This window comes from Littorina saxatilis, linkage group LG15 (genome assembly GCF_037325665.1).
Source record: "Littorina saxatilis isolate snail1 linkage group LG15, US_GU_Lsax_2.0, whole genome shotgun sequence".
In the NCBI taxonomy this organism is placed as follows: domain Eukaryota; kingdom Metazoa; phylum Mollusca; class Gastropoda; order Littorinimorpha; family Littorinidae; genus Littorina; species Littorina saxatilis.
Window position 1 is genome coordinate 5,260,728 of NC_090259.1, and position 22,560 is coordinate 5,283,287.

The 22,560-nt window shown below is 44.5% G+C and overlaps 1 protein-coding gene across 2 annotated transcripts; it reads right to left on the bottom strand.

Annotated features, from left to right (window-relative positions):
* Positions 1-4,749: 4,749 nt before the first annotated feature.
* Positions 4,750-20,436, bottom strand: LOC138948301 (uncharacterized). Of its 2 annotated transcripts, none has more exons than XM_070319815.1 (12): positions 19,938-20,436; positions 14,517-14,662; positions 14,062-14,212; positions 13,590-13,670; positions 13,052-13,214; positions 10,696-10,761; positions 8,478-8,537; positions 8,065-8,124; positions 7,805-7,852; positions 6,268-6,347; positions 5,509-5,568; positions 4,750-5,105 (listed from the first exon to the last, which is right to left on the bottom strand). In XM_070319815.1, exons 1-12 carry the CDS (start codon positions 20,005-20,007, stop codon positions 4,909-4,911), a joined length of 1,182 nt encoding a protein of 393 aa, XP_070175916.1. In that variant the 5' UTR covers positions 20,008-20,436; the 3' UTR covers positions 4,750-4,908. The 2 variants fall into 2 exon arrangements, with proteins under 2 accessions (XP_070175916.1, XP_070175915.1); XM_070319814.1 differs by having other exon boundaries at positions 8,065-8,127; positions 19,938-20,432.
* Between the last annotated feature and the right edge of the window lie 2,124 nt (positions 20,437-22,560).

A 22,560-nucleotide genomic window follows, 5' to 3' on the forward strand; every position in this document is an offset into this window, starting at 1 on the left:
AGTAATTTCGCCTTACGCGACTTGTCTTTTTCTTTGTCTGTCTGTCTGTGTCATTCTTTCAGCTGTTAGCAAAAAGAGGCCACACACCCTTTTAATATATAATTGTTGCTGATTTATACCAAACGCAAACTTACACTTATAATCACAGGCATGCATGGTTTTATGGGCGCACAAACACACCCCCCCCCCACACACACACACACACACACACTCGTGCTTGCATGGACGTATATGGAAAGAAAATAATTCGTTGTTCCCCAAATTGGTTTTTATGCAACTTCACAAACTTTTCATCTATATAACAGTAAACAAACAAATAAGCTACAACAGAAGAAACAAAACTTTTTTATATACAGGTATGGCCAGCAATAATTAACACAATGGTTTTTTTCTACGATGTATCAAATAAACACAAGTCAATAACCAAGGATGTGCAGAAGCCGTTTTCAGTTTGTTTTGTTAACTGAGTTGGCGTTTAACATGTCTTTGATAATTCTTCATGCGTAGAATCATAACAGGGGTCGAAAGCAATGACACAGTACATTTATTTTAAAGTCTGTACACAAGTGTGCCTTCTTTTTCATGGTACGTTCAATGCACTGAGTTGAATAGGTGTTTTCAGTCAAATTTGCTTTTAGTTATGCGTTATAGAAATCTCCTTAATAAATAAATAAATACATTTTAAATGTAACTTAATTTCACCCACTGCAAACAACGTAAAGTAAAAAGTTCAGTTGGCCCCGTAACATGCGTCGTGATGATTCATGTTTCTTTGAGAATTGTCCACAAACAAGCCTTGTTTGATGTTACATATGTATATGACCACAGAGCCGCGTGAGTATCTTGATAATTCGTATTCGAAGAAGAAGCGGTTGGAAGCCTTAATTACCACAACTAAATGACGGCTGGAAAGCATTCTAAGACAACCTGCAACCCGAAAAACAAAACAAAACAAGAACATGAATCATAAAAACTATCAAAAGACACACGCCCGCACGATGCTTTCTTTGTAATGAGGGTAGTAAAATACCACATGTATCCTTGTCATCTGATACGCTGGTTTAATAGAAGAATAAGAACAATAATTGTTATAATGTTGTAAATGCCGTACATACAATGCATTCCCAAAAGAAAGAAAATACGAATTATTACGGTAGTGTTGAGAGGTTGATGTCAAGCGACAATTAAAGACTAAAACTGAAAGCGTAGGGAAATATTAGAATGCGAATTCACACAATGTGCAGAAGCATCCACTACAAAGAACAGACTACTCAAAGAAAACAATGAACGGTGCTTAACAATGTGAAAGAGAGCGAATAGTTCAGAAGAAAGAGAGTTTTTAACGAATAAAAGATTACATATTAATTATTTTTGTATTATTCAACACCGTTAACTTCGTGATATAGCTCATACCGGCTCAGTTGCGGCAGAAAGTTCATAAATTTGTTCCAGGGACTGCAATCCAAGAATTAAGAAGCGTTCAATTTCATGACGGCGGGTTAATTCAAATTTTTTAAATGAATTTGGAAGGAAAATTGGTGTACTACACATCAAGGTAGATTTTTGTTCATGAGGGTACATGGCCTCCAGTCGTGTTTTTAAGGGACGGTAATGCAGTCCAACTCGGTAAGACTTTTTTTCTCGAGTAAGACTGGTGTGAGAGCTCATCTGTATACTATGTTAACTTGAAATTGAAATAAGGAATGTACTATTTGAGACCCACAAACGGACGAATCAGAGAATGAAATGGTACTCTCAGCAAAGTTGACCAAATTCTAAATCAGATGAATACGGTTGAGTTGGGACACTTACTAAGTAATAATAAGATCGCCGCAAGAAAGTTTATAAACGTAGACACAATGAACTGAATGAAAGCATGTAACCAGGGTCTCAACCCAACATCCTTGTGGCGATCTTATTATTACTTAGTAAGATGTTGCTAATAGTATGGCAGTGTCATCGGCAAAACTAAAGTTCAAACCGGCAATGCTTCTATATATAGGGAAAGGTCATGTAAAAAGGTCACACATACAGTTTTAAATTAATCTTAATAGTGAAAACAATTAAGCAGCACCAACAAATACCCAGGCGTTAATCCAGATTGGGAATAGCAAGGAGACAGTCAACTTGCGCAGCTCGTCTCACCAGTAAAGCTAGTCCGACACAACACTGCACACCACTGCTGTTCAGTTTTCACTGGCTGCCTGAGGCTGAACGGATCAAAAACTAAATTTACTGTCTCTGCTTCAAAGTGATTACAAACCCTGCCCCTCTCTACCTCTCCCAACTACTACAAGTGTAACCCCCATCCCCCCCCCCCTCCCGCAGTAAACGCTCGTCTCAAAATACTAGGCGCTTCCATGTTGTCCGGTACAAACGTAAGCAATATGACTTCCGCAGATGTTTCCACGTTGGTCCCATCATCTAGAATGAACTGGCGTACATGTCCGAAACACTCAGTCGCTCCCCTCCTTCAAAACCAACCTCAAGACACACCTCTTCAAACAACATTTCGTCGCCAATACTTGAAGCTCTGCCCTAAACATTATTCTCTATGAGTACACAACCTGGTGTGTGTGTGTGTGTGTGTGTGTGTGTGTGTGTGTGCGTGTGTGTGTACATGTGGCGCACTGTAAATAAAAATGTGATTCTAAGAGTATTATTATGCATGTTGAGGGTGGTTCAAAAACAACGCCCTATTTTGTTTTTGATCTCGTTTTTGACTGCGAAGAGAGATTAAGAAAATTTTTTAATGTCTTCACCAAACAATAACAGAATCATGGCAAATTATATCTTGCACATTTGCTTCAAATTGGTTTGTCCTTAGTAGTTGATGATCTGCTCTATCCAGAAGAACTGCTGCAACACGAACGTTGAAATTGTCCATGACTCGTCCAATCATGTTAGCTATCAGCTGGTATGCGCCTGATTTCCCTTCTGATGTCGTCCCACAGAGCTGCCAGGGTCTGGGATTGACACCGGCTTGAGTTCTCAGAAGACCACACCCACCAACCCATAAACACGGTTCTGTTTTGTTTGTTTAGGTTAGTTCAAAGATTCTCCAATGTTCAAACTCAATTCCCAGGTCGTGACGGGCCTGGCCCGCCTAAATGAACTCACAGTACTATTGTGCACGTGTTTGTAGATTTCCCATTCTTCCTTTTTGTGTGTGTGTATGTGTGTGTGTGTGTGTGTGTGGGTGGTGGTCTTGTTTAGAAACAGTACATTCGTTACTTGAGATGGTAACTTGTGTTGGCTACTAAACTGCAGGCATTGTTTTCTGCAGACATTCAAACCACATTATCAGTTCTCTTTTCAGGAGAATTCCCGCTGAACCAGACTAACTGGCGAGGGTGGAGGGAAGAACAGGAAAGGAGGGGAGGGCATTGAGGGGCTTCTGTTACCACATATTTCAATTGTATGTGTGCTTGTATGCGCCTGATTTCCCTTCTGATGTCGTCCTACAGAGCTGCCAGGGTCTGGGATTGACACTGGCTCGAGTTCTCAGAAGACCACACCCACCAACCCATAAACACGCTTCTGTTTTGTTTGTTTAGGTTAGTTCAAAGATTCTCCAATGTTCAAACTCAATTCCCAGGTCGTTATGACGATAAGCGTGTGCCATCATGTTTCATACCTTTTTTGAATTAAAAAAAAGATGGAGCCGCTATGTCTCGGGCAAGATATTATCGCCAAACGAGCAACAGGAGAAGCGTGACAAAAAAAAAGTTTAAAGTTATTTTTGAAAGTCATACACACAACTGATCAACAAAATGTACTTACACTTATCAGAAGCGAAAGAGAAAATGTCCATGACTTCTGAATCAGATGCATTTTATTTGTCTATGTCGTTGGCAGTTTTCAGATAAGGGTTTGATGAGATTGAGGTCATTCGTATTGTAAGGAACTTTCAAAATATGTAATATATGCCAAACGAGACATAAGCGAGGATTTTACTTCCATATTCCATTAGCAAACCATGTTGTTGTTTTTTGCGGTAGAAGGCTAGAAATGAACTATTAAGACAAAACTGTAGGCAGGCATGAAAACTGAAAAAAAAAAAAATACTGAAAACAAAATTCGAAGGCGCGTAGCGCCAAGTTTCGCAGGCGCGAAGCGCCAAGACTTCTAGGGGGGTCCGGGGGCATGCCCCCCCGGAATTTTTTTTTTCAAGGGTGCAATTTGGTGCAATCTGGGGCTATCTGAGCCTTAAAATTGGATTCAAACATGGCCCCAAAACTATTTTACTATAACTATGACTAGGAAAAAAAAAGGAAAAATACGGAAAATAAAAAAAAATACGGTTCATTTTTTTCAAAAATACGGAAAATACGGAAAATACGGAGAATTTTCATGCATGTGTAGGGGTTGCATGTGTGCGTGTAAATGCCTGCGTGTGTGTGTTCAAATCTGAACCGATCTCCATTGTGTCAGTAGAAAAGGTTTTGCATGTCAGTTTTCTTTGAGTGTGAATGTTTGTTCGTGTGTGTGTGTGTTTGCAAGATTTTAATTGCCAGTGTGTACTTTTGAATTGCGTATATTTGAAGTTTTCAATAGTGTTGTTCTCATCAGTGTTGGTTGCTCTGTTGCTGAACACACACACACACACACACACACACGCACACACACACACACACACACACACACACACACACACACACACACACACACACACACACACACACACACACACACACACACACACACACACACACACACACAGAGATATGCATTATGAACACAGAATCCATCATGTTCAAAAAATGTTGTGTTCAAATTAGATAACAAAGTCTGACCACAAAAGAAATCAACTTAAATCGATCGTTCGTTTCTGCAGTGCATGAAACCTCCTTTTAAGACCTAAATCAGGTCTTATGAAAAAGAGGGAGGCTTAAAATGGGGTTAAATTTACGAAACATGAACATTTTGTTGGTTTCTTTTGTGCAAAAAGTTATACAGCTGCTTGGCAGTCCTTTTGTGAGTCGTGAAGATGGGATGCTGCCTGGTGATGGTGTCGAGTTCCTTCATCGCGGGGAGAGTGCCATCTGGAAATCTTTCTTTGAGAAAGTCCTTCTCTCGTTGGCTCAAACGATTTCGCCTGTATGCTGAAACAGATAAAGCCAATTAAAAAACAACTCGCTCATAAACAAATAGGTGAGGTGCATTTGGTTAAAACAAGACAGGGAATAAGATTCACAGATTGATGACATCATCAGCAAACATTTGTGCATAGCCCTTCACCGAAATGAGAGACTAAACACTATAAGCAGCATAATGATGCACACAATGCGAAATAGTGAATTGGTCTGGTTTGAAACAGTACAAGTTAAGGTTGATACCTAAACAATGCACATGAACTGCTCATGTAAAGATGAGCTGCAAGTTAACTTAGTATAAACTTGATTAATGTATGCAACAGTCAACAAACAAACTCTCAACTCATCACATTACCATGCGTTACAACTGTTAACCTTTGCAAGATCAAGAACCGCATCCATATTAAATTACCTGCAGACTTCTTGCTTTGTCCCTCAGATGTTGGCTGCTTCAGTGTTGTTTGTGGAACTCCTACAACGAATAGAAGCATTGCAGTAATACAGTTCTGGGCTAACAAAAAGAAAGAAAAAGAAGTAGAGAGAAGTAGAGAAAAATGTCTATTTTTCAAATGTGATGGAGTATAGGCACACAAAAGCACTTTTTAAGTCCAGATCTCTCGCAACGAGGGACGACTACGCATTGTACAATGTACATTCATACCCAATAAGTGCCACAAACAAAGTTGTTGAAGACACAATTATGACACTTGAATACTCTGAGTTTCTTGGTGTGTGTGTGTGTGTGTGTGTGTGTGTGTGTGTGTGTGTGTGTGTGTGTGTGTGTGTGTGTGTGTGTGTGTGTGTGTGTGTGTGTGTGTGTGTGTGTGTGTGTGTGTGGTTTAACCTTATATAATTTCACCACGAAAAAACCGCATTCCTTATCTTAAGTTGAAAACAAAATTCGACTCAAACATAAGTCAAACCTGTTATCATGTTATCATGTTGTCAGTGTTGTTCACAGACACGAAGAATAGGTCAGTTAGACACGAATTCAACATTTATTTGGCCAACATGTCCTGGCATTTCAACAGTTTTATTTCAAAAGACATCCCATATGTATGAGACATTCCATCGGCCATAGGTCAGAATACGTCGGATTGAAAAAGTAAGCCTGAATGACAACAGACCGAGGTCTGGGAATAACACTGTCAGTGTCATAATCAAAACATACCTTTGATAGTTCGAAGAAGTAAATCCTTTATGTCTGTGGGGATGGTCTCCAAGCTTAAAGCCTCTTCAGAAGTTTCTCCACTGCAACAAATTCAAGAGAAAAACATACAGCGAAACCTATTCTGGAAACGACTTGATAACAACATAACAATTATTCGTCCATAACAACCACCCCACGGATGCCAGGCAATTTTATACTTCGTTTTGATGCCAATGCACCTGACATTTTTAAGGGACTTCACCTGTCTATAATAACCGCTTTTGTTCAGTCCCATAAGTGGTCGTTACAGACAAGTTGAACTACCGTAAACTATCTCGTAAGCGGCCACCACCCTTACGCCCAAATATAGATCACAAGTAGGAGGTGGGCGTTCACTTGGTACCGCACCCTGTGCAGGAACAGTTCCTTTAAAAAGATAGGTCTTCAATCCCTTGAAATACAGATGTTAAGATAAGATAAGGTAAGATCATTTATTGTCCATAGCATTAAACAATAGATGGAAAAATGTGGTTTATTTGCTCTTAAAACAACCAAATAACATATGACAACAACCTTAAAAAACAAAAATAAGAACAATAAAACATACGAAGTAAGAACACCCAAATACTGTTAATACTATGAGGATACATTTCTGTGCAAAAAAAATGTAAACCACCTTTCTCTGTAACTCAAAATGCGTTCTCTTGACTTGCCAGAGTGGAATCTAACAACGAACCACACAAATCTCTTGGTGTCATGGCGTTTGAACAAATGTACTTATCATCATTTTAACGAGTTTTCATTTATAACCAGCTGGATAATAAAACAAAACAATATTTATACGTGACAAATCGAAGTAGTGAATGGGTTTGAGCTTCAATGATGTGAAAAATGGACTGTCAAAGTAAAGGCCACTCAGGTGGCTTTGGATTTGTGTTTCCGAAAGACCGAAATACCTAATCTTGATCATTAACGCGATGACTTATGGTAAATGTTAGGCTTTGGTCGACAAAGATGAAACAGAAGACAATAAACATGCTCTCCTCGAATCAACAAGACCCCACAAAACATCTTATAACATCTCAAATGAGAACGGAACATGATTACTCAAGATCAGCTTCGTTTCACTGGCATTAACAGGGCATCTGCCCAAAAAGAAAACACATTATAATTGAAATATGACATCTAGCTGTAGTCCCTTCATTGCTTTCATCAAAGTCCTTTAGGGGGAATAAGGTGTATGTCAAACAGAGTGTATGGAAACTCTCTATCTTTGTAAAGCCCCCAATGACGTGCTCTGGAATATCAAATAAGTCTCTCAATCGTAACCAAGTTTGGGCAACTATGTTGAGCCTTGTCCAATTCTTGGGAACAGAATCCATTTCTGTTCATAGCCATTGATTAGTGTGTTTCTTTACGGACCAAGGCTAAATTATGGACTATTTTACAAAGTCAGTGAGTGCGTAACATAACATGTCAAATAAAACAAAAAGCCATTCAGTATTCTAATAATGTTATGTAGTGCATACCAAGACACACGCATGCATAGATACTGTACCTTGTGGATTGTGTTTCGACATCAAGCATTGGATCATCAGGCTCTCTTCTGAAACAGTTGAAAAACATTCTTTGCATTTTAGAGATCAAAAAACAGTAACACAACAAATCAAACGTAGTTATATAAAACAGAATTGAAAAGCATAATGACACCTGCCACAGTGAGTGTGTGACATAAACAAAAATGCCATTCAGCATTCTAATATTGAACTACCGTTGGTATGACGTGCATACTGAAGACACAAACATGCATAGATGTACCTTTCCGGTGATGCTTGAGAATCTTGTTGCGTTGGCGCATGCAGCATTGGATCAGCATCACTTCTGAAACAGAATTATGTGCGTTTAAGAGATCACGAAACAGTACCACAACAGATCAAACGTAGTTATATAAAACAGAATTGAAAAGCATAATGACACCTGCCATACATGCACCTGGGGAACGCCGTTGAGTTGGGAACTCTGGAAGTTTGGTTGTATGCTCTAGGATAAGCATGGGACAGAGAATGTCACGGTCAGCGCAAGTCACGTATGACTGGAACATGCTACAAGTATGTACTTTACAAAGTCAGTGAGTGTGTGACATAAAAAAAAAGCCATTCAGTACTCTAATAGTGAACTCCCGTTGTTATGTAGTGCATACCAAAGACACAGACATGTAAAAAAACCTGCACCTTGTCGATGGTGTTTGAGCATCTTGTTGATCCAGCATTTGATCAGCATCAGGCTCACTTCTGAATCAGTGGAGAAAAAAAATTAAGATATGCTTTCCAAACACACACACACACACACACACACACACACACGCACACACACACACACACACACACACACACACACACACGCACGCACACACACACACACGTATACACACATACGCTGGGGGACAAACCCCACCCTTCGCCCTCGTTAAATAATTCAGTCAAGCCGGTATTGACTGCATGGATGTAAAACCCCGAAAGTAAACAAACAAAACTAGAAAGCGGCAACTAAAACTTTCCTACGCTTGGGTGACTCTTTGATTATAACTGTCTGTCTTTAATTTCCAAGTCGAAACGTCCTAAAACTGCTGTCTGACGTCATTGTTTTGTTGAAAAACGTAAGGTGATGACTGTAAAACCTTCACTTTACTACAACATTCACAATGCACCACATTCTATGATTGAAAACATAGGCAATCGATCACAAAAAGTCATTGAATGTTTCTTGTTTACACATAAGTCTGCTTCAAATGCCGTCAACACTGCGCGATGGTCGTGAGAATTCAAGGTATTCAGAGACAGACACAACAAGCGTGTTCTTAAAAGACATACATATACCGATAAATTCTACAGTCAGCCGGTTGATCAGCAGCTTTGCAACGTACAGGAAGTGAAAAATGAATCGCATCGTGTACATTCGCTTTGTATGCTGAGTATAGCAGACGAATGGTCTTGTGATTGTCGTGAGAAAAAAACGGGTGACACAATCACCGAGTGCCAGTAAAATAAGCTGTAGATAGGCCTAGCCATGTCATGTCGTGTTTTGATAGAAATTGTTACTTATCACAAGTGTTGTAGGGCCTACGTCCGAACTTTCCAGTCATTAAAAGTAAACAGATTATTAATTAATATGTTTGAGACAGACACGTGTACGTAAAATACAGTTAATTTCACATTAGATTGTATCACTGAAAAAAAGTGTTTCATTTTTTTTAAATGTGGATGTAAATTTGACTCTGTTATTTGGCTTCAAATCTAAAACGACCTGCATTGCTTTTTAGAAATGTTGTTTCCTTGTGCCTTTGTCTCTTGCACTGGTGTTGAAGAGGGAAATTGTGTCTGTCTAATGTTTTACGACCGTTTGGCCTCTTTCGCACGTGGTAAAGACAAACTTGCCTTTAAATTAAATTAAAGCTCTTTTTTCATACGTGAATTACGAAGATATTCGACATACATAAGTGAACATTCACGACATAATAAACGAAGGGTTTTTATTTAATACCGAAGTCACGGACATACCCAACACTGAAGAGTATGAAACCTGTGACGTCGCACTATCAACCGGTTTATGAATGGCCCTGGTATCAATGGCATTCTTTTTGTAGCAATGATGTGCAAATCTCGTTATTGATGTGACTGGGAAAATCGGTCGGATTCAGTTGCCCCTAAAATCGGTCGTAATAAACTGAGCAAACACATTATTGCACACATTTTTGTACCTCAACTATAACATTCCTTCCCGTGTCATTTTATTCAAACGTTATATGCCAATAAAGGCCCTTCACTTGGCTTTCTGGCACACTTTTTGGATCAAAGATTTTTGTTTTAAGTATCACGTGATCGCCGCCGAAGTAAATGTACCCCCCGAAATCGACCAATAACGTCAGGTACCAATTAAAACATCGACAAACATTCAGAATAGGGGCAACTTCGCAACTTTTAGAAGAAGAAAGGGACAATTATTTATTTATCCAGAACAGGTAGTTTTGTTTTGCTATCTTGCGTATCTCTTGTGTTATGTCATGTCTACTGATGCAGGTGTGTAACACACGAGCAGTAGAAAACGAGATGATTTTGCATCCATTTTGAGGGGTACCATGACAAAAAGCGCTTTATTTCAGCAATGCCGAAATGTAATAACTCGAAAGGTTTAGGAGCTGAAGTCTACATATAAGACTTACCCTGGGTGAACTTTTGGATCACTACATGTTTGTACTCATATTTTAGGCACTCTTCCGAAAATGTTTTTAAACCTGTCACACGTTTGTGCATTTACAGTCCAAAATTTCCTGGCTTTTCATGAATACAGAAACATGGTTCTTGCAGGAACTGCCAAAGTTTTATTCTGGTATGGCCACTCCCGTTTGTATGTAGTGCATACCAAAGACACACACATGCATAGATACTGTACCTTGCGGGTGGTGTTTGAGCATCTTGTTGCATTTGCACAAGCATTGGGTCAGCATCAGACTCTCTTCTGAAACAGTTTGATTTTACAGATCAAGAAACAGTAACACAACAGATCAAACGTAGTTATATAAAACAGAATTGAAAAGCATAATGACACCTGCCATACATGCACCTGGGGAACGCCGTTGAGTTGGGAACTCTGGAAGTTTGGTTGTATGCTCTAGGATAAGCATGGGACAGAGAATGTCACGGTCAGCGCAAGTCACGTATGACTGGAACATGCTACAAGTATATACTTTAAAAAAAAATCTCACACAAAACCGTCGCCACAAATAGGGCAATACTGTTAATTATTTAATTTTTAACAACCATCAGTGAATGTCATTAAGAGGTAGTGCCCATGAAAAGATGCAAAAAGAAACTGAACGGAATCTTTTAGGGTAGTGGTCGTGGGCAGGTGGTTATTGATAAATTGTTTATCAAAGATGTTGCATATATATATATATATACTGGGCGGGGATGATCTTCTTCGTTTCTGAAACAGTTGAACAGAAATTATTTTCTGCAGTATATGTATATAAATGCAAATGCTACTTTATTTTTTTAAATAATGGAAAATGAAATTATGTTAAGAATCCTTACATGAGTACAGAGACGATATAATCAGTTAAGGGGGCAGAAGTCATTTTGTTCAAACTTTGTATTCTATTAAAGACCCTTTACTTACCTATCTGGCACACTTGTCTGAACATAGATAGCTGTCATTAGTATAACGTGACCACCGCCGAAGTAAGGGTACCCCCAAAATCGACCTGACAAAAAAAAGTCAGGTACCAATTTAGCAATTAAAAAATCGCCAAAAATGTTGAATAAATGCAACTGGCGCCTTTTACATACAAAGAGAACACTAAAGTATGTATCTATCCAGAAGAGGTTGTTTTGTTTTATTATCTTGCGTATCTACTGTGTAATGTCATTTCTACTGCTGCAGATGTGAAGAGCATGAGCAGTGGAAAACGAGGGTTTTTTTGCGTTTATTTTGAGGGGTACCATGACCAAAAGCGCTATATTTAAGTAATTCCCACATGGATGTTTTTGGAAACTTTGAGGATCTAAAGTCTCTATACGAGACTTACCCTGGGTAAAGTTTCGCACCGTCACAGTATTTTGTTCAGATGATATGCAATCTTACGGAAAATGTTTAAAAACATGGCATAGGTTTAAGCTTACATAAACAAAATTACGACTTTGCACACATGCAGACAAATGATTGTTACAAATACTACGAAAGTTTCATTTCAGTACAATCACTAGTTTCCCTTTGCTAGTCCTGTAAACACGATGTTTGGTTGATTGCAGTGTGACAGCGATGTTCAGTCATTCGGGGCAGCAGCATGTTTTCAGAGGCACTCAGCCGGTGACGGCTGTCATTAGACACACTTCCTCCGAAAACGGCGTATGGCTGCCTAAATGGCGGGGCAAAAAACGGTCATACACGTAAAATTCCACTCGTGCAAAAAACACGAGTGTACGTGGGAGTTTCAGCCCACGAACGCAGAAGAAGAATTAGACACACAACCTTATCGTTCCATTTTTCTCATTAGTTTACAAAATTAATGTCCGTCAGTAGTCTTACTCCAATGAAACTGTGGCAGTTCTGGTAACAATCATTTGTCTTTATGCATGCAAAGTCATGAATTTGTTAAATGTAAATTCACAAATCTGGGACGGGTTTAAAAACATTTTCTAGAAGAGTGCATAACATCGAAATACAAACCTGTAAGAGATCCAAAATGTTAAGTAATCCATTCAGTCATCGCTGAAATACAGCGCTTTTTGTTATGGTACCCCTCAAAATGAACGCAACAACCTCTTCTTTTCTACTGCTCCACATCTGCATCTCTAGAAATTATATAACAAAGGAGATACGCAAGATAGCAACACAAACTAATCTGTTCTGGATAGATAACGCCTGTATATGCGCCGATGCTGTATTTTTGTCGATTTTATGATTGGTACCTGACGTTTTTGTCAGGTCGATTTTGGGGGTACCCTTATTTTGGCGGCAGTCACGTGATACCTTTATCTCACATCTTTTATCTGAAATCTTGCCAGATAGCCAAGTGAACGGCCTGCAATGGCATATGAAGATCGAATGAAATGGCACGGGAATGAATGTTTAAGTTGGGGTACGAAAATGGGTGCAATAATGTTTTTGCTCAGTTTATTTAAACACATTATGGAATGTAAAAAAAACCCAGATTTGTTGAAAATATCAGGTTGTACTGTCACTTTCAAAAGAAAAATGCACAGAACGTAATACAGAACAGGGCACAACCTTACTCAACATGCATTACCTTCTTTCAAGTTTCACATGCGATGCCAACAGCAGGTCCATATCCTTCTTGGACATTGAGCTGACTGGTCTTTGTTTGACTCCAGCAGGCCAACCATGGGCAATCACACTGCCCTCTAACACCTTTTTATGTGGGAACGATTTCCCGAAGCCTTCGCAAGCCCCTGAAGCAAAATTTGATTTTTTGTAAGTGAACGAGAAGCAAACAAAGCACACGAGCTAGAGTGTGACATTAACTCAAATTAACACATGCTATTTACAGGCAAAATACACATACATTCGTTCACACACGCACACACACACACACACACACACACACACACACACACACACACACACACACACACACACACACAGAGTAACATATATGTTTTATTCAACTGCTAATAACTTCAAAGAACTCTTTTTAATGACAGAATAAATGCAACATAACCATTGGCTAGAAGTTTAGTCATTAAGTTTGCAAAAGAACTCTTTTTAATGACAGAATAAATGCAACATAACCATTGGCTAGAAGTTTAGTCATTAAGTTTGCTTACGTGCTTCTCTGTTGAGGTGTTCCCTCACCTTCTCGCGTTGGGCATGCAGATTGCGCCTGTAGGGACTGTTATCGTCATTGTCTGCAACAACGCAAATAACACCTACGCGTCTTGTGAAATGCCTAAGGTGTGGCCTGTACATTAATCCCCTTATTACAAAATTTATGAACGGAATGCCAGCGAGAAAGACTGAACATATATACTTGAACGTATACAATTACCAACACGTTTTCGTCTGAAAAAAACCCTCTCTCAGATATCTAGTTTTCAGATCGAGTGATCAGGATTTTCACAAATGCAACGGATTATTTCTAACTTTGTGTGTGTTATGCTGCTGGCTAGTTAACAATTATTAATAACAATGATCTATAATAGCACAAAAGAGCTCCAGCAGAATGTTCAACTGGAACAGCATCAGAATAGCTAAAATAAATAGTGACAAAATAAGAAAGAACAACATTTATATGCTCACAGGCCAGAGAGATTTGATGGTGGAACGCCTGGAAGTTCAGTGCCACCTGACCTAATGGACCCCGTCCAAAAACCTCCGTTATTGGATCGGGGTGGTTGCTGTCGCGCAGTAATACTGCGCTCTCCACCCCTTGCTGGTGAAGTTCATCCAGCTGTACATAAAGGAAACAACAAAACCAACCATGTCAGATGATACACGTATTCTTTTTTTCTGTTCTTTTCGCTTTTACAATATTGTACAAGTACAATGGATTAACGACAAGGCAGAGGGAGAAAAAAAAAGAGATACCCGTTATCCTTGCATTGTTATGTGTTTTTAATTCTGGAAACACTAATTTAATCTATAAGAAATCGTTGATTGAAAACGTTTAACAACAATTTCAACTTTGCTAAGCAGAAAACGCAGTTGACTAATAATCAATATGAAGTCTCTAAAGATATTCGCATTGCTCTCACCAAACGTCGAATTAAATTCTTTAATTTGGCTGGTTTTCTCTGCGTCGAACTCCTGACATGTGCTGCCTGTTCTTTGTATTTTTGTTTGTCTGTAGCAGGCAGCTCCTTCCAGAGAGTGGACCCTTCTTTGCATTTGAGTCCATGTCCTACAAAACATATTTCAATACAAACAGAAACATAATAGGCCACTGTATGCCTCTCAAAATTAACAACAAGAATTGAAAAGGCACAAAACAGAAACATACGCTAGACCCTAGTAAACACGTTAGTCCCTCACTTTCGGCAGTATTTAAGGAGAAGATGAAAGGTGGGCTGGAGGAAACAAAAGCGATGAGGTGTGAAGGACAGGATACGTTGGATCAGAGGGGCGGGGGCGTTGACAGAGGAGACGGGGAAGACAGAGTAGACGAGGAAGACAGAGGAGACGGGGAAGACAGAGGAGACGGGGAAGACAGAGGAGACGGGGAAGACAGAGGAGACGGGGAAGACAGAGGAGATGGGGAAGACAGAGGAGACGGGGAAGACAGAGGAGACGGGGAAGACAGGGGAGACGGGGAAGACAGAGGAGACGGGGAAGACAGAGGAGACGGGGAAGACAGAGGAGACGGGGAAGACAGAGGAGACGGGGAAGACAGAGGAGACGGGGAAGACAGAGGAGACGGGGAAGACAGAGGAGACGGGGAAGACAGGGGAGACGGGGAAGACAGAGGAGACGGGGAAGACAGAGGAGACGGGGAAGACAGAGGAGACGGGGAAGACAGGGGAGACGGGGAAGACAGGGGAGACGGGGAAGACAGAGGAGACGGGGAAGACAGGGGAGACGGGGAAGACAGAGGAGACGGGGAAGACAGAGGAGACGGGGAAGACAGAGGAGACGGGGAAGACAGAGGAGACGAGGAAGACAGGGGAGACGGGGAAGACAGAGGAGACGGGGAAGACAGAGGAGACGAGGAAGACAGGGGAGACGAGGAAGACAGAGGAGACGGGGAAGACAGAGGAGACGAGGAAGACAGGGGAGACGGGGAAGACAGAGGAGACGGGGAAGACAGAGGAGACGAGGAAGACAGGGGAGACGAGGAAGACAGAGGAGACGGGGAAGACAGAAGAGACGAGGAAGACAGGGGAGACGGGGAAGACAGAGGAGACGGGGAAGACAGAGGAGACGAGGAAGACAGGGGAGACGAGGAAGACAGAGGAGACGGGGAAGACAGGGGAGACGGGGAAGACAGGGGAGACGAGGAAGACAGAGGAGACGGGGAAGACAGGGGAGACGGGGAAGACAGAGGAGACGGGGAAGACAGAGGAGACGGGGAAGACAGGGGAGACGAGGAAGACAGAGGAGACGGGGAAGACAGAGGAGACGGGGAAGACAGAGGAGACGGGGAAGACAGGGGAGACGGGGAAGACAGAGGAGACGGGGAAGACAGAGGAGACGGGGAAGACAGGGGAGACGAGGAAGACAGAGGAGACGGGGAAGACAGAGGAGACGGGGAAGACAGGGGAGACGGGGAAGACAGAGGAGACGGGGAAGACAGAGGAGACGGGGAAGACAGGGGAGACGAGGAAGACAGAGGAGACGGGGAAGACAGAGGAGACGGGGAAGACAGAGGAGACGGGGAAGACAGGGGAGACGGGGAAGACAGAGGAGACGGGGAAGACAGAGGAGACGGGGAAGACAGAGGAGACGGGGAAGACAGAGACGGGGAAGACAGAGGAGACGGGGAAGACAGGGGAGACGGGGAAGACAGGGGAGACGGGGAAGACAGGGGAGACGGGGAAGACAGAGGAGACGGGGAAGACAGGGGAGACGGGGAAGACAGGGGAGACGGGGAAGACAGAGGAGACGGGGAAGACAAGGGAGACGGGGAAGACAGAGGAGACGGGGAAGACAGAGGAGACGGGGAAGACAGAGGAGACGGGGAAGACAGAGGAGACGGGGAAGACAGGGGAGACGGGGAAGACAGGGGAGACGGGGAAGACAGAGGAGACGGGGAAGACAGGGGAGACGGGGAAGACAGAGGAGACGGGGAAGACAGAGGAGACGGGGAAGACAGGGGAGACGGGGAAGACAGAGGAGACGGGGAAGACAGGGGAGACGGGGAAGACAGAGGAGACGGGGAAGACAGGGGAGACGGGGAAGACAGAGGAGACGGGGAAGACAGAGGAGACGGGGAAGACAGAGGAGACGGGGAAGACAGAGGAGACGGGGAAGACAGAGGAGACGGGTAAGACAGAGGAGACGGGGAAGACAGGGGAGACGGGGAAGACAGGGGAGACGAGGAAGACAGAGGAGACGGGGAAGACAGAGGAGACGGGGAAGACAGGGGAGACGGGGAAGACAGAGGAGACGGGGAAGACAGAGGAGACGGGGAAGACAGAGGAGACGGGGAAGACAGAGGAGACGGGGAAGACAGAGGAGACGGGGAAGACAGGGGAGACGGGGAAGACAGAGGAGACGGGGAAGACAAGGGAGACGAGGAAGACAGAGGAGACGGGGAAGACAGGGGAGACGGGGAAGACAAGGGAGACGGGGAAGACAGAGGAGACGGGGAAGACAGAGGAGACGGGGAAGACAGAGGAGACGGGGAAGACAGAGGAGACGAGGAAGACAGGGGAGACGGGGAAGACAGAGGAGACGGGGAAGACAGAGGAGACGAGGAAGACAGGGGAGACGGGGAAGACAGAGGAGACGGGGAAGACAGGGGAGACGGGGAAGACAGGGGAGACGGGGAAGACAGAGGAGACGGGGAAGACAGAGGAGACGGGGAAGACAGAGGAGACGAGGAAGACAGGGGAGACGGGGAAGACAGGGGAGACGGGGAAGACAGAGGAGACGGGGAAGACAGAGGAGACGGGGAAGACAGAGGAGACGGGGAAGACAGAGGAGACGAGGAAGACAGGGGAGACGGGGAAGACAGAGGAGACGGGGAAGACAGAGGAGACGGGGAAGACAGGGGAGACGGGGAAGACAAGGGAGACGGGGAAGACAGAGGAGACGGGGAAGACAGGGGAGACGGGGAAGACAGAGGAGACGGGGAAGACAGAGGAGACGGGGAAGACAGAGGAGACGGGGAAGACAGAGGAGACGAGGAAGACAGGGGAGACGGGGAAGACAGAGGAGACGGGGAAGACAGAGGAGACGGGGAAGACAGAGGAGACGGGGAAAACAGAGGAGACGGGGAAGACAGGGGAGACGGGGAAGACAGAGGAGACGGGGAAGACAGGGGAGACGGGGAAGACAGGGGAGACGGGGAAGACAAGGGAGACGAGGAAGACAGAGGAGACGGGGAAGACAGGGGAGACGGGGAAGACAGGGGAGACGAGGAAGACAGAGGAGACGGGGAAGACAGAGGAGACGGGGAAGACAGAGGAGACGGGGAAGACAGAGGAGACGGGGAAGACAGGGGAGACGGGGAAGACAGAGGAGACGGGGAAGACAGAGGAGACGGGGAAGACAGAGGAGACGGGGAAGACAGAGGAGACGAGGAAGACAGGGGAGACGGGGAAGACAGAGGAGACGGGGAAGACAGGGGAGACGGGGAAGACAGGGGAGACGGGGAAGACAGAGGAGACGGGGAAGACAGAGTAGACGGGGAAGACAGAGGAGACGGGGAAGACAGGGGAGACGAGGAAGACAGGGGAGACGAGGAAGACAGAGGAGACGGGGAAGACAGGGGAGACGGGGAAGACAGAGGAGACGGGGAAGACAGGGGAGACGGGGAAGACAGAGGAGACGGGGAAGACAGGGGAGACGGGGAAGACAGGGGAGACGGGGAAGACAGAGGAGACGAGGAAGACAGAGGAGACGGGGAAGACAGGGGAGACAAGGGAGACGAGGAAGACAGAGGAGACGGGGAAGACAGGGGAGACGGGGAAGACAGGGGAGACGGGGAAGACAAGGGAGACGAGGAAGACAGAGGAGACGGGGAAGACAGGGGAGACGGGGAAGACAAGGGAGACGAGGAAGACAGAGGAGACGGGGAAGACAGGGGAGACGGGGAAGACAAGGGAGACGAGGAAGACAGAGGAGACGGGGAAGACAGAGGAGACGGGGAAGACAGGGGAGACGGGGAAGACAGAGGAGACGGGGAAGACAGGGGAGACGGGGAAGACAAGGGAGACGAGGAAGACAGAGGAGACGGGGAAGACAGGGGAGACGGGGAAGACAAGGGAGACGAGGAAGACAGAGGAGACGGGGAAGACAGAGGAGACGGGGAAGACAGAGGAGACGGGGAAGACAGAGGAGACGGGGAAGACAGGGGAGACGAGGAAGACAGAGGAGACGGGGAAGACAGGGGAGACGGGGAAGACAGAGGAGACAGGGAAGACAGAGGAGACGGGGAAGACAGAGGAGACGGGGAAGACAGAGGAGACGGGGAAGACAGAGGAGACGGGGAAGACAGAGGAGACGAGGAAGACAGAGGAGACGGGGAAGACAGAGGAGACGGGGAAGACAGAGGAGACGGGGAAGACAGAGGAGACGGGGAAGACAGGGGAGACGAGGAAGACAGAGGAGACGGGGAAGACAGAGGAGACGGGGAAGACAGGGGAGACGAGGAAGACAGAGGAGACGGGGAAGACAGGGGAGACGGGGAAGACAGAGGAGACGGGGAAGACAGAGGAGACGGGGAAGACAGAGGAGACGGGGAAGACAGAGGAGACGGGGAAGACAGAGGAGACGGGGAAGACAGGGGAGACGAGGAAGACAGAGGAGACGGGGAAGACAGAGGAGACGGGGAAGACAGGGGAGACGAGGAAGACAGAGGAGACGGGGAAGACAGGGGAGACGGGGAAGACAGAGGAGACGAGGAAGACAAGGGAGACGGGGAAGACAGAGGAGACGGGGAAGACAGAGGAGACGGGGAAGACAGAGGAGACGGGGAAGACAGAGGAGACGGGGAAGACAGGGGAGACGGGGAAGACAGGGGAGACGAGGAAGACAGAGGAGACGGGGAAGACAAGGGAGACGAGGAAGACAGAGGAGACGGGGAAGACAAGGGAGACGAGGAAGACAGAGGAGACGGGGAAGACAGGGGAGACGAGGAAGACAGAGGAGACGGGGAAGACAGGGGAGACGGGGAAGACAGAGGAGACGGGGAAGACAGAGGAGACGGGGAAGACAGAGGAGACGGGGAAGACGGTAGGGTGCGGGGGTTGTGGTGATGTGTCTTAAATGTATGCGCTTGTTCCATGTAAAACAAAATGTTGCTTGATTTTCTGTACTTCGAAGAGTCAAATACTTCAACAATGGCGGCGTTGCTCAAAAGCGTCCCATGCACAGCGGTTGGTCTTTATTAGTCTAAATAGTGATATTGTCTCTTATAGTGATCATTCCAACATGACTAACGAAAACTCGTACAAAATTGATTAAAAAAAAAACCAAAAACAATTGTACACAAATGAAATACGTATTATATTTACCTTTGCTCACGTCGGATAAGAACACATTGTACGCATTAGTGTGCATCGTTACCTGCAAGTGAATGATCATTTATATCAGAATTAAACGGCAACTTGGTTCATATAATGCAGACAATGGCATATCGCCTTCCAGATTCTAAAACATTATCGAATCGCTATTGGTCAAGTTATTACTGAAAAATGTTTTTCTCCCTGATTTGCTTTGTAAATGACGGAGGGATAGTAACGGCAACTGAAACGTGCTTCACTTCCGCACACAGTTGCGAGGAATTTGTGTCATATTCAAACCTGATGTAAAATACAAACCAGGAATAAAACATATTTGAGCAGAGTATTTTCTTTATAAAACAACGAGTCGTAGTTATTCTTAAGCTATTTTTGAATTGCATAATCTGGTGTGGGGGTGAAGTGTCACAACTGCAGTCAAAGGTGTAACGTTAAACCGCTACCCAAATCATAGTGCTTGTGGAGGTCATCCTTTACGTTTGTATTGGAAATGGCAATCCACTTGATCAGTACTAAGTGACAGCGATTAATGTTGTGTAATTAACGAAGGTCATTTTCTTCTATTTCTCTTAGAATTGGAGGGTTTTGGTTGGAGGGGGGGGGGGGGGGTAGAGGGGGCAGGGGGTACGTTTGTTATGTGAGATATTCTGAGGATTACATAACAAAATGAATTGATACAGGTCGCATTTAGGTCATGCTTTTTTTCCAAAACAAGAACGGAATCAACATGACCTTCTCTTACTTTTATTAAGCTAGAATAGTATACATATATCATTTTTTTTATTCATTTAACAGTGAACGAACTTTTCAGACCTAAAACAAAATGGGAGATAATCAGGTCTGATATAGGAGGAAGTCTTCAAACTTGGGGTTAATTTACAAGATTAAAACAGACAATCTGAGAAAAGAGGTCTTTCACGAAAGGGAGTCTCCTATCGGGGAGTGGGGTGGGAGTTGGAGTCCTATGAGGAAGGAGCCTTCTATCGTGAGGGGGGCTGGGGTTAAAGGGCACAGATGCAAAATGGTGCAATATGATGCCATCTGAGAATTACCGGTATATATCATGTTGTCTGTGTGTGTGCGTGCATGCGTGTTTGTGTTTTTTTGTGTGTGCGCGTGCGTGCGTGCGTGTGTGTGTGTGTGTGTGTGGTGGCGCAGTGGTATCTCAATGCGCCCTTTGACGCACTGGGTGGATGTATTGTGATGGGACATTTTTAGATTTCATTCTCGAAGCAAATAGCGCAGGGCGCATTTGTAAATAATACCCTTCCACAGACACACGTTCATTTAAAAATACACACTATTTTAGACACGACGGGCATCAGTTAATATGAGTAAAATCGCATTTACCTTCAATGCTCGTCACAAGCTGCAACACGCTGACAAGGGTTTGGGTTTCGCGCTAACGAAAGTAAATTAGAGTTGTCTAAACATAGAAGACTCTGGTGGTCTCCCTTCAGTGGTGTCTGAATATCGCACACGCCCCAAAAATTCAAAGTCTCAAGTACTTCGAAAATGCCAGCAGGCACAAACTTTAATGGTGCATGGCATTCCGCTGAATAATCTTTGTAAATATTTGATTGAACACACACACACACACACACACACACACACACACACACACACACACACACACACACACAAACACACAAACACATAATTATTGACACACGGGCATGCTTACAACAACTAAGGCAAAAACGTAGCTGAGAGGGTGATGGAACGTTTAATAATAGTGATTGTTATGCCCTGGTATTTACTAAGCATTCCAACAAGTTGTCACGCTTTGAACTGACTCGTTTGGGTGCCCGTGCATCTCCGGATAAGTCAAGTCGGGCACGTACCCCTTTCATTTTGAAAGTGCTTTATCTATCTTTATTTCTTTATTTATTTCATTTTTTGTTGTTGATTGTTTATTTGTTTGTTTGTTTGTTTGTTTGTTTGTTTGTTGGTTGGTTCGTTGGTTCGGTCGTTCGTTCGTTCGTTTGTTCGTTTTTTCCGTTCCTTTCTTTATTCGTTCCTTCATCCTTGCGTCCGTCCGTCCGTCCGTCCGTCCGTCGGTCCGTCGGTCCGTCCGTCCGTCCGACAGTCCGTCCGTCCGTCAGTCCGTCCGTCCGTCCGTCCGTCCGTCCGTCCGACAGTCCGTCCGTCAGTCCGACAGTCCGTCCGTCAGTCCGTCCGTCCGACCGTCCGACAGTCCGTCCGTCAGTCCGTCCGTCAGTCCGTCGGTCAGCCCGTTCTTCCTTCGGTCCGTATCAATACATACCTCTTGAGCAGAGCCCAATACAGCCCGGGGGGGGGGGGGGGGGGGAGGGAGGGAGTTCCAGTTGGCCGGACTACCATCCCCCCCCCTCCCTGGCCTAACTGTGGACTTCCTCCAAACGTTTGACAAATACTCTGAGAGTGTGCCAGATTGCACATAATTATTGTTTATTGTTTTTTAGGTTTTTTGTTTTTTGTTTTGTTTTTGTTGTTGTTTTATTTTTTGTTTGTTTGTTTGCTCGCCCGTCCGTTCGTCCGTCAGTCCGTATGTCAGTCCGTCCGTCCGTCAGTCCGTTCTTCCTTCCACTTGTGCAGGGCCAAATACAGGGGTGGTGGCGGTGGGTGGGTGGGAGGG